The sequence below is a fragment of the Gossypium hirsutum genome, chromosome D10, assembly GCF_007990345.1.
Source record: "Gossypium hirsutum isolate 1008001.06 chromosome D10, Gossypium_hirsutum_v2.1, whole genome shotgun sequence".
Taxonomy (NCBI): domain Eukaryota; kingdom Viridiplantae; phylum Streptophyta; class Magnoliopsida; order Malvales; family Malvaceae; genus Gossypium; species Gossypium hirsutum.
The window spans coordinates 54305285-54317583 of record NC_053446.1 but is presented as its reverse complement, the minus strand read 5'-3'; the positions used below and the strand labels follow the sequence as shown (position 1 = coordinate 54317583).

Below are 12299 nucleotides of genomic sequence, written 5' to 3'. Positions count from 1 at the left end.
ACCGATAGCTCAACAAAGTTACAATCATGAATTAGTATCCACTGCCTCGTATTAATGACTTGTTTGATCAGTTAAAAGGTGCCATAGTATTTTCAAAGATTGATATTCATTCTGGCTACTATCAGTTACGAGTGAAAGACTCGAATGTGCAAAAAATAGCCTTTAAAACTAGGTACGGGCATTATGAATTCCTTGTGATGACGTTTGGTTTGACTAATGCACCTGCAGTATTTATGGATTTAATGAATAGAATTTTCAGACCGTGTCTGGATTGATTTGTTGTGGTATTCATTGATGATATTCTGGTATATTCCCGAGATGAGACCGAACATGTTAAGCACCTGAGAATTGTACTGTAAACTTTCAGAGATAAACAACTGTATGCTAAATTCAGCAAATGTGAATTTTGGCTTCGAGAAGTTGGTTTTCTTGGACATATAGTATCTGCTGAGGGCATTAGAGTTGATCCGAATAAATTTTCAGCAATTGTTAACTGTAAACCTTAGAAAAATGTATCTGAAGTCAGAAGTTTTCTGGGATTAACCGGTTACCATCAGAGATTTGTAGAAGGGTTTTCGATGATAGCTCCTGTGATAACACGGTTGTTGCAGAAAGATGTATAATTTGAATGGATTGATAAATGTCAGCAAAGTTTTGATCGGTTGAAAGCCCTGTTGTCTGAAGCACCAGTTCTAGTTCAGCCTGAATCGGGTAAAGAATTTGTGATATATAGCGATGCATCATTGAATAGTTTAGGCTGTGTCTTGATGCAAGAAGGTAAAGTGATAGCTTATGCATCTAGAGAGCTAAAACCACATGAAAAGAATTACCCGATACATGATTTAGAATTGGCAACTATTGTTTTTGTGCTGAAAATTTGGCAGCATTACTTATTCGGCGGAAAATGTCATATATTCACTGATCATAAAAGTTTAAAGTATTTGATGTCACAAAAAGATTTGAATCTGAGACAACGTAGGTGACTTGAATTATTGAAAGATTATGATACGATTATTGATTGTCATCCGGGAAAAGCAAATGTGGTTGTAGATGCTCTAAGTAGAAAATCTTTGTTTGCTTTACGAGCAATGAATACCTGATTGTCACTATTTGATGATGGTTCAATTTTAGCTGAACTAAAAGCTAAACCGATGTTTCTGCAGTAGATCTGCGAAACTCAGAAAAGTGATAATGAGTTACAAGCTAAGTGGGTACAGTGTGAAATGACTTCTGATTCAAAATTTCAAATTGGATCTGATGATTTAGGGAAAACAATTATTTTTTATGGCCGATCATCAGTTCCGCTTATTTTGCAGGTAATATTCCAATCTTATTCTTTCTGGAAAAAGAAAAAAAGTGAACTTTTTTTTTTCTATGTTGCTTTTTAATTTGTGTTTGGTTTTATGGATAAAGTGAAAAGGAAAGGAAGATTTAGTTTTCATGGAAAAAAGTGTGGATTCGGTGCAGTTCAGTAGACTGTGATCGGATCCACCGCAGGTAATGGCTTTCTTAATTTTTTTTTCAAAATTAATTCTTGCTTGGTTGCCGAGAAAACTATAGAAATGAATTTTGAAATGAGGCCATTTCTGGTTTTGATAAAATAACGAATTCAATTTTCAGAATGTGTTATTTGCAAACTTTTATCAAATTGAAAGAAGATTTTAGAATAACTTGAACTCAATTAACTTAATTGTTGAATTGGAAGGAACTTTACTATCTTGAATTCGTGTTGATGATTTTACTTCATTTCTTAAATAGTTTCTTTTTTTTTATCTTTGCATAAAGGTTCATGTTCTGTTGTGATTGGAATCAATAGGAGTTCAATTTGTAATGCAATCTGTTGACGAGAGTAAGGAAAAGAAGACGAATTTGAAACGATCAAGATCACTATCCCTGCACGATATGCCCGTGACTGACAGCCCTGCTATGCAAACCCTTGACCATTACGCAAACCCTTTTATAAAAATTATTGAATGAATAATATCAAATGCAATAGGCTGTAACTGTTTGATTTTTACCTGGTTTCAATATACTGTGTGTGTGGAAAATTAGATTTTTACCCCATTGTCTTGAATATGACATTATTTTTAATGAATTACAGACTCATGGACTTGCTGAATATATAGCTCAGGTGAGAATTTCTTTCAATTTCCTTAATTTTGTTCACATATTTATATAAATTAGTCACTGGTTTGTATGAATTTGGAACTGAATACTGCTTTTGGGAGCAAATAGAAGTTACAGTTCTTTGCGAGGTGTACATCCAATGCCATAACTCTACAATGATGCCAAACTTCATTTTTCCCCCATTTAATTGCTGTATCGTGCATATAGATTTCTCTCCTTCATATTTGGGGAATTTGATTGCTTGCAGGAAGAGATGGATAGAAAAACTGGGTATTGGTGGTCACTTGATGGCAAATTCATTACATTTACTGAGGTTGATTATTCCGAGATACCTCTTTTTAGAATTATGCACCAAGGTAAAAGCTCAGTTGGTCCCTATATGTTCTTTCTTCTATAGTTTGATTAAAAAATGTTCAGCATTCAATTTCTTACTGAGAATTTTTCTCTGAACTCAGCCTCAGATTGAGAAAGTATACTCTTCTTACTTGGAACTGAAACTTGAGGATGTTGACCCTGTATATCAGGGCCCAAGAGGTAAAAGTTTTCCAGACATAAAAATTGGAACATTTTGTAACATGAAAAACTGTCTTATTTCTAACATTCCAAATGTGGCATGTCTGAATTTGACTACTTTATTGCGGGCCGCATGATCGAGTTCCTTTGCAAGAAATGAAAGCAGATTGGCATGCTTGCTTAGACAACAGAGTTGGATTCAAGGTATTGATCTCTATAATTTAGGTTAGGCTCTGTAATATACTTCTGTTTAGTTGCTTCTTATGTTTATCATTGGAGATTTTAGAACTTTAATTGAATTATTTAAAGTGGCTTAATTTTTAATTTTGCAAGTTTTTGTTGATCAGCAATTTTTTTATTTTCTGTGTGTAGTATTTTTCTATATTTTTTTATCTTTCATCATGCTATCCCTTGCATCGCAGTTAACAAATTGCTTGTGGAATTTGTGATTTGCCTTATCTTTTTCTATCTCATTTTATGTCTTTCATAACTGGAATTGTTATAATACTTCTTATCTTGTGTAGAAGACTGCAAAGGTCTCAGTCTCTTTAATTCGTTATCTTATTTGATCAGGTGCTCTCACTTTGCCGATCCAATTTCTTTCAATCAGATGTTTACATTTTTTTTCAATGTGCTATTTTCTTCATGTTGATTCCTACAATACTTGTATATTAGGCTCTCGCCCCTTATTTTTTGTGTATTACTTTTGAATACATTCGTCAACCACGTATATTTAATAAAACCACTTATCGATTCACTCATACATATGAAGGGTGACTAAAGTTGTTTTGAAAAGAAATGAACATGAAACTAATTGCAGGGATCCTAAACCGATAAGCTTTGGTATGAAGAATATCAATATATTGTCTTTGTTTGGTATGAAGGAAGTTTTAGTTAGTTGGCCATTATTAAGGTCAGAACTAGAGTCATTGTTTGGCTGCACTTCGATTTTTGTTAAGTTGAGCTTAAATTTTATTAGTTTTTTTGGCTCATTGAGCTTATATTTTCTTTTTATACATGCAAAATGGAACTGGATTTAATTGCAGTTAAAAAATGCGCAAGTTCTGTGCCTGTGCCGCTGATCTTTTTGTTTATTTTGTGGCACTAATTCATAGATTAGAAATCATGTCTTCTCGGTAAGGGAACGTTGGTTTGGTACTAATATTCTCTTCTTCTTTTTTTTGTCTTGTATCTATTTATTATTATTTTTATTTTTTGCATTTGTATCATTTTACGTGACAGTGGCTGTCCTAAGGCATACCACCCAGCCTGTATCAAAAGGGATGAGGCATTCTTTAAATCCAAGGCAAAATGGAACTGCGGTATGTTTGGATTAATTATTTATCACTTTTAGTTCGATTTAATTAATATAAGTGCTGGGGAGAGTTGAAGCATGAATTCTACTGTCTAATATATCGTAAAATATGAAGGTATAATGTGTCTCTGCCCTTTTCAGACCTTATTTTGTTGCAAGATAATTCATAGTTAACAACTCAAAAGATAAGTAATGCGCATCCAATATTATTATAGCATTTTTATTTTTTGATATTATATATTCTAGCTTATCCAAAATATAAATATAATGTTTACTATAATATATTTATTTATTTATCTTATTATTTTTTTAAGACCTATACTCGTGTTTTCATTTTAAGACATACACGGATAAAGAAGGTATCAGGCAGTAGTAGCTGTTGGCATTTATCCCAAGACATCACAAGCACTACATTTTACCGAGTAAGAATAGTTGATAGAGGCCTTCTTTTTTTCCTGGAAGCTAATTAGTGGGTTGAAGTTTTGTATGTTTTCTCATTTCCATTTCCTTTTTCTCCTGTTTCTTTACTTCTCTTCTATTGCAATTTTTTCTAAGCCAGATTCTGTCAGCAAGAAGATACATTTTAGTCCACAGTTACAGACAGATCCTAGGCAAAGTTATCTCCATGCTAAATCTTGTCTTCAACCTTTAGGTATAGTGTTTCTTAGCAAGTAGGAACTCTTCTATGTTAGTTGTTTTCTGCATTTTTTTGAGGGGGCCAAAGCATAATTTTCCTTTATATTGATTTATAATTTGATCATATGTAAGGGGTTATAATTTGATCATATTATTGGTTTTATCAACTGTTGGGAGATTGTTCTCATAACACTAGCTACTGGTCTATTCATTGTTGCTGCTGGAGGCATATCTAATATATTTCTTCATAGGCTTGCTGAGAACATCCAAGATGCTTATGGTAAGGCAGCTAGCATTGCTGAACAGGTTTTTCTCTTCTCTCCTGGTTCCATTTCTTTCAACCAGACTTATTTTTCTTAATGTTGTTCAGTGAATTTAAATTGGCTATTTTGCTTAATGTTCATACAGTTCTAACCCTATTCTTACATCAATGGTGTATGTTTCAAACGAGGCATTATTTTATTTTCTAACCCTCATTTTTTAGCATACTTTTCTTAACATGGAAGAATAAGCTATGATTTTGACCTTGATGTTGATGGCAGTCGATTATTTAACACCAAAACCCATATTTTACGGGTTTTTCAAAGAAGAAAAATACTGATAATAGATGGTCTCTGCAAAAAGATGGGCTACAAGGACGCCAAGTTACTGATGCTTTTCGGGTATTAGATTTATCCTTTTTCATCTGTTTCTTGTGTGTTCCTAACTTTCACTGTAAAATGGGATAGCTAAATTATATGGTTTCTGCATGCTCTAAATTCCTGAAAAAAGGTTGACAACATTAGCAAGTAAAATTTTAGAGAAAGTTCTATGAAGTTTTTTATGGATTCTGTGGCGCAGACCCATATTTTTTATTTTGGCATATCATGTAATTGTTGTACAAGTAAAGTAAAAAGTAGACTGAAGCAGTTTACTATGAAGTTTTTAGAGAAAGTTCTATGAAGTTTTAATCTATGCTTGCTTTCCCATGGATTTCCATTCCAACTAGCTTCGATACGGATCTGCTGCTTTCAGTTTCATGCGATCTCCTCACTGTTAACTTGTAATTATCCTTTTTCCACCTTTTGATGAGTGATTTTGCTGCTGCTATTGTTGTTATTAGGCTCTGATAGCCAATGGCGTTGAAGCGGGGACTATCCAGTGTGGGCGTCCAAAGGAACAGAAGTTTTGGATCTTGTTTGCGTATCGTGATTTTTTTTTTCTTCTCAATTCTGATGCTCATTGCTTTGAGTTCATTACAATTCTGTTGCTTTCAGTTTCACGCTCATTGCTTTGAGTTCATTACAAGATTTCCTTGATTAAATAAAAGTATTATGTCTTTTATTACCGAGATTTACTTGATTAAGAAAATGCATTGTATGTTTTATTACCTTGCATATGTATTATTTATTTTAGTTTTGATTCTAAATTTTTATTTTTACTTAAGAGTTCTAACTTTTGGATTTTAATTGTGTTATTAATTTATTATTTTAAATTCTAAAACTAAATTCATTAATTTTTATATTTAGTTTTTAAAGTTAAAATTTTCATAGAAATTTAATTTAAATAATATTTTTTATTTATCCTTAAAAGTATATTTAAAGTTCAAATTTAGAAAATAAAACATAATATAATATTTATCATAAAAATAAATATAATTTGATTAAAATATATTTTTTAAAGGTTATGTTTTTAGCGGTGTTTTTGCGAGAAGCGCCGCTAAAAGTCACGGTCTTTAGCAGCGTTTGTGGGAAAAGCGCCGCTAAAGGTCTTTGTCTTTAGTGGCGTTTGTGGAAAAAGCGTCGCTAATGGTCTTGGTCTTTAGCGGCGTTTGTGAGAAAAGCGCCGCTAAAGGTCATGGTCTTTAGCGGCGTTTGTGGGAAAAGCGCCACTAATGGTCTTAGTCTTTAGTGGCGTTTGTGGGAGAAGCGCCGCTAAAGGTCTTGTTCTTTAGCGGCGTTTGTTTCTAAAAATGCCGCTAAAGTTAGCGACGCTGTCATTAGCGGCGTTTTTTTCTTGAGCAAATACTAGCGCCGCTAAAAGCCTATTTTGGTGTAGTGTGTGTACTAAAGAATTCAGAGCTTATACAGAAAATTTTGCACGAAACTCATAATGTTACTATGTCTGTACATCTGGGGAGTAATAAAATGTATAATGATTTAAAAAAGATGTACTGGTGACCAGGAATGAAACGCGACATTTCTGAATTTGTATCTAAATGTTAGATATGTCTGCAAGTTAAAGCTGAAGATCAGGTACCTTCGGGATTATTACAGCCAGTCACGATACCAGAATGGAAATAGGAAAGAGTTACTATGAACTTTGTATCGAGGTTACCCTTATCTCTGAAAAAGAAAGATGTCATTTGGATAATCGTTGATAATTTGACAAAGTCTAAAAACTTTATTCCGGTACGTATGGATTTCTCCATGGACAGATTAGCAGAGTTGTATGTTTAAGAAATTGTCAGATTACATGGTGTACCAGTTTCTCTTATTTCTGATAGAGATCCAAGGTTCACATCTCGATTCTGGAACAAGTTACAAGAGGAATTGGGTCCGCAATTACATTTCAGTACCGCATTTCATTCTTAGGCTGATGGTCAATCCAAACGTGTGATACAAATTTTAGATGATATGCTTCGGTGTTGTGTTTTAGAATTCGAAGGCAATTGGGAGAAGTATTTGTTGTTAGTCGAATTCACATACAATAACAACTATCAGTCAAGCATTAAGATGGCACCGTATGAAGCTTTATATGGGCGCAAATGTAGAACTCCATTGTATTGGACTGAGTTTAGTAAGAAAAAGATACATAGAGTTGATTTGATCTGAGAAACCGAAGAAAAAGTGAAAGTGATCCAAGATAGTTTAAAGGCAGCTTCTGATCGTCAAAAATATTATGCGGATCTTAAAAGAAAAGAAATAGAATTTCAAGTTGGCGACAAGGTATTCTTGAAGGTTTTGCCTTGGAAGAAATTTCTTTGCTTTGGTCGTAAAGGAAAATTGAGCCCGCGAGTTATCGGGCCATATGAAATTACTGAAGGAATCAGACTTGTTCCGTTCCAATTGACTTTACCACCGGAACTAGAAAAGATTCACAATGTCTTTCACATGTCTATATTACGACGATATCCGTCAGATCCTTCACATGTTATCTCTCTGAAAGATGTTGAAATTCAGCGTGATATGTCTTACGGTGAAGAACCGACTAGAATTCTAGCACGTGAGACGAAAGAATTGAGAAATAAAAAGGTAGCTCTAGAAAAAGTCCTATGGCAATGACACGGTATAGAAGAAGCTACCTAGGAACCTGAGGAAACAATAAGAAATCAATATCCAAACCTCTTTATTGGTAAGACTTTTGAAGACGAAAATTTTTAAGAGGGAGACTTGTAACAGCCTATTTTTAGTGAAATCAAAATAGTGGTTTTGGAAGCACAAATCCGAGTCCAAAAAGAAAATTATTTTAATATTATTTCATAGTCTGCATTATGATTGAAATATTGTATGAAAAATTCGTAAGGAAATTTTACTGATTACATGTTTAATTTAATAGAAAGGACCAAATTACATAAAGTGCAAAAGTTGAATTCTAGTAGCTATAGGTATCAAATAGCTATGGAATTCAAAATTTGAGGTCCTTATATGGTAAATATACCAATTAGTGGAGTTAGTAGATAAGTGTGATAATTCATCATTGGAAATTTAAGAAAAGAAAATGACTAAATTGGAAAGAGAAATAATTAAAGATGATAAAAATCTAATATCATCTTATTTCATCATCTTTCCCAAATCAAAATATATGGAAACCCTAGCTATCGAATTTGGGTTTTGATCAAACTTATTTGGCTCAATTAGGTATGTTTTCTTGTCCCATTTTTAGTAATTTTTATATTTCTGATATCGTAATAACTTAATCTAGCTATCCCAAGGATTAATTTGTAAAGTTATCAAAGTGTTACGGTTTTGCCATGGATGAGTATGTATGAAAAATGAAGTTTTATGGTAGAAAAATAAGGTTGTTGATAGATAAACAACTTTCGTAAAGGGAATTTTGATGAAATCATGATTTAGGGACTAAATTGAAAAGATGTAAAATTCATGGAAAAATTCTAAATTTTATGATATACATGAGCTGCCATTGTTACATGTAAAAATCAGTTAGGCTTGGAATAAATATTAAATTGCATGAATTTTATTTTCCGAGCCTAGGGACGATATTATAATTAATTAAAAGTGGTAATTTTGCCTAAGGTGTGAATTGGATTGAATTGAGTATCAATTTTATGAAATTAATGTTAAATTCATTCGTATAGATCCAGATGACCAAATACGGAGTTAGATCGAGGAAAAGAAAAAGTGTCGGATTAGTAGAGTTTGCATACACGAACAATTATCGAGGTAAGTTCGTGTAACTAAATTGTATATTTATATGGTTGAATGGAATGTTTTGTATGTGAGTTGTGTAATTTCCATGTATGAAAATAAATCACATATCCGCAATGGTCTGACAAATATTAAGTCCCGTTTGAATAAATGAGAATCGATGGATACAAGGTTTCCAATTGGTTGTGGTCTTGCATGTGTTGTGGACACACCACAGCTCGAAAGAGCATCCCGTTATTAGCTCTCATGAGCTTTCCATTATATGGTTCTTACAAGCTTTCCGTTAATAGCTCTTCGGAGCATCCCGATTGGTTGTGATCCCATATGTGTTGTGGACACACCACAACTCTTATGAGCTTTCCGGTATATGGCTCTTCGAAGTTTCCTGATTAAAGGCTCTTTCATGAGCTTTTCGATTATTTGTCTCTCCAGAGCTTCTCTATATTGGCTCGCTTGAACCTTCCCGATATTGGCTTGTATTAGCTTCCCGTTACATGGCTTACATGAGCTTCCTGTTTATGTGCTCTTATGAGCAGTCTAGAATATAAATTGACAGATAATACATAAATTGACGGATTACAGATTTGTACACTTCGTGTGTACTACCAATGTATCCATCGAAAAAGGAATAATTCAATAGGCAAATTTTTGATATAAGATAATCTGAATTCTTGACGAATTATTACAGAAATATACCTAAAATACATTAATATGATTTGTACATGTTATATGGAATATATATATATAAGTAAAATTTGATTGATATTGAGTTCAAACATGTTTCTTGATGTTCATGAGAATTACATGACTAACATGCTTGATGAGGATATCTGTTTATGCATTTGGCCAATTTGGTTTGAACATATTTATTTTCTTACCTTAAATGTGAATTAATTGGTAAGTTAAATTCAATGTTATACGAACTTACTAAGCTTTAAAACTTCCTCTATTTTATTTTCTTTGTCTTATAGTACTCTGAAGCTCGTAAAGGTTGGAAGCTGGTCGAAGCTACATCACACTATCTACCGGCCCATTTCGGTATATATATAGAAAACTAATTTTGGTTATAATGGCACGTATAGGGTAATTTAACCAATGATGGCTTTAAAATACATTTTGTTGTAAATAGCCATTGGAATGGCTTGAGTTGGATATATTTTGCTAAGTATATCTATGTGTGGCTTAATATGTTTGTTGCGTTTAATGTGGTTGAGTAATGGATAATTTATGAGTATGATAATATATGGTTTGAGATAACATGATTGGACAAATATGCATATAGGTTTATATGGTTAATTAGGTAAGATTGAATACTTGGACATATATGGTGTTATAATATGTGTTAAACTTGGTTTTTGGCTTGATTTAAATGTCTTATATTGATTGGTGAAAGTGTTAAAGTGCTGATGTAGGTGGAAGACAAATTGGGTGAGAAAAATGGCCTTGGAATTAGCCTATTTTTGTCCACACGGGCAGAGACACGGGCGTGTGTCTCAGCGGTGTGTGACACACGGCCTCACGCGTGGGCATGTGGTTTGGCCTTGTGTCCCCTGTATCTTTAAAAATTGAGAAACAGAATGCTTAAAAAGTTCACACGGCCTGGCACACGGGCGTGTGGCTTGGCCGTGTGACCCAGGTCAGTGAGCAGCTAATTTTGGACACGGGTTGGGACACGGTCGTGTGCCCTACTTCGAATGTCTACACGGCCTGAGACACAAGTGTGTCTCTTGATCGTGTGAGCCATATGGCCTGGCCACAAGGGCATGTGTCCCCTGCACCTTTGAAAAAATTTCAAATTTTGTGAAAAATTCTCTGAATACCTGGTTTAGTCCCGACTTGTTTCTAATGCATGTTTTTGGCCTTAAGGGCCTATATAAGAGACCTTATGATTAATTTATGACTTGAATGTTAAATAATATGAAACGTCTGTATTTAATCTGTATATTTTGGTAATGTTCCGTAACCCTGTTCTAGCGACGGATACAAGTTAGGAGTGTTACAGTTTCAGTGAAACGATGCACTGAAGACTTAATGAAACAGAGCGTTTCATCTAGCTAATCCAAACCGTTATTTTCCATTTTTTACTCTTCATTTTCTGTTATTTTTCTTTTATATAATGGCCTATAATTGCTAAAGAGGTTATGAATTAGTTAGACACGGAATTCCTCTTTTCTCTTAATTCTTTCATTCTCCAATTACTCTCTTCTTCTTTTTCTTCCTTCTTCTTTCTCTTTGGAATTTCTATCTTCCTTCATTTCTTTCTTTTCCATTTTTGGCTTCTTGATTTCTGTTCGTAACAAAGGTATCAAAGCTTCAGTGATCCTCCATGACTGGTGATGAGTCAAATTGAACCCTTCTGGTCTCAATCCATCATATGTTTTATCCTATTACTATGGAAGCACTCCACCTAGTTTTCTCACCTTATGAATTTGTGGAGAAGATCGTCACATTTCAGAAGTCGGTTGGCTTTCAAGTCCTAATCTAGTTTGAAGGATGCTTGAATGCTATCTTAGCTAGAATTTCTCTGCAGAGCCGTAATGTTTATGATAGCTATTGTCAACTTGATATACAATTTTATGGTGCTGATGCGTCGACCTAGGGGTCATGTGCGGGCAAGAATGTGATTGGTACATCTTTGACGGTACCTTAAACGCCAGTTTTCAAATCTGAAAATGGTGACGGGGATGATGGTGTGGTAGAGGTAAAAAGGCATAATAACTATAACTCTCCTACGTCTGATTTGACACTGACGATACCGGTTGACACGAATGAGTATCGTGCTATCCTTCAGAACAAGTTCCATCAAATCTATGTTGTTGTTATTATAACAACCCATTTTTTAGTGGTGTCAAAAATGGTAGCTTCGGGGCCACAAACCTGATGAGTGAGTCTGTAAATATTATTATTTAATATTTACGAGTCAAATATTGTATTATAATAAATTTTGATTTGATAATTTATGTTATTTGAATGAATAGTTAAGTTCAAGTGGTTTGTCCTTAAAGTTAAGTGGTTTTAGAAAATAAGGTTTCAAAACCTCGTTTTTATAAACCAAGCTCGTAAATATTATTATTAAATATTTACGAAGATATTATAGAGGTAAATTGAAGTTTGGTTCAAAAATTTTAAAGCTTACATAGTTAATTAATTGAAAAAGATTAAATCGTAAAAGCTACAAAACTTAAATTCTATTAGTTAAAGAGGTCAAACGGCTATGGAATGTTGAATTAATGGACTTAATTTGTAATTATATCATATATAAAAGTAACGGACAGCCATGGAAATTAAATTGTTAATGGTTAATTAAGTTATTAACGATAATATGGTAATTAGGTAAAATA

The 12299-nt window shown here is 33.5% G+C and overlaps 1 protein-coding gene across 11 annotated transcripts; it reads left to right on the top strand.

Moving 5' to 3' along the window:
* The first annotated feature begins 1152 nt into the window (after positions 1-1152).
* Positions 1153-6011, top strand: LOC107916271 (uncharacterized). Of its 11 annotated transcripts, none has more exons than XR_005919755.1 (9): positions 1154-1316; positions 1817-2131; positions 2375-2483; positions 3883-3962; positions 4296-4377; positions 4515-4607; positions 4843-4897; positions 5134-5253; positions 5694-6011. XR_005919755.1 is itself a non-coding variant. In XM_016845443.2 (5 exons), the coding sequence occupies exons 1-5, from the start codon at positions 3694-3696 to the stop codon at positions 5698-5700; spliced, it is 345 nt and encodes a 114-aa protein (XP_016700932.2). In that variant the 5' UTR covers positions 2851-3693; the 3' UTR covers positions 5701-6011. The 11 variants fall into 11 exon arrangements, 1 of the variants encoding a protein (XP_016700932.2); XR_005919753.1 differs by having other exon boundaries at positions 1162-1316; positions 1786-2131; XR_005919756.1 differs by lacking the exon at positions 1154-1316 and adding an exon at positions 1377-1497 and having other exon boundaries at positions 2102-2131.
* The last annotated feature ends 6288 nt before the right edge of the window (positions 6012-12299 follow it).

What these genes read in the sequence shown, in the direction of transcription:
- LOC107916271 (XM_016845443.2), top strand. Translation starts at nt 3,694, where the DNA reads ATGCGCAAGTTCTGTGCCTGTGCCGCTGATCTTTTTGTTTATTTTGTG. An exon ending in TTAGAAATCATGTCTTCTCG is followed by an intron (nt 3,777 to 3,882) that starts GTAAGGGAACGT and finishes TTTACGTGACAG; the next exon opens with TGGCTGTCCTAAGGCATACC. An exon ending in CAGCTAGCATTGCTGAACAG is followed by an intron (nt 4,898 to 5,133) that starts GTTTTTCTCTTC and finishes TGTTGATGGCAG; the next exon opens with TCGATTATTTAACACCAAAA.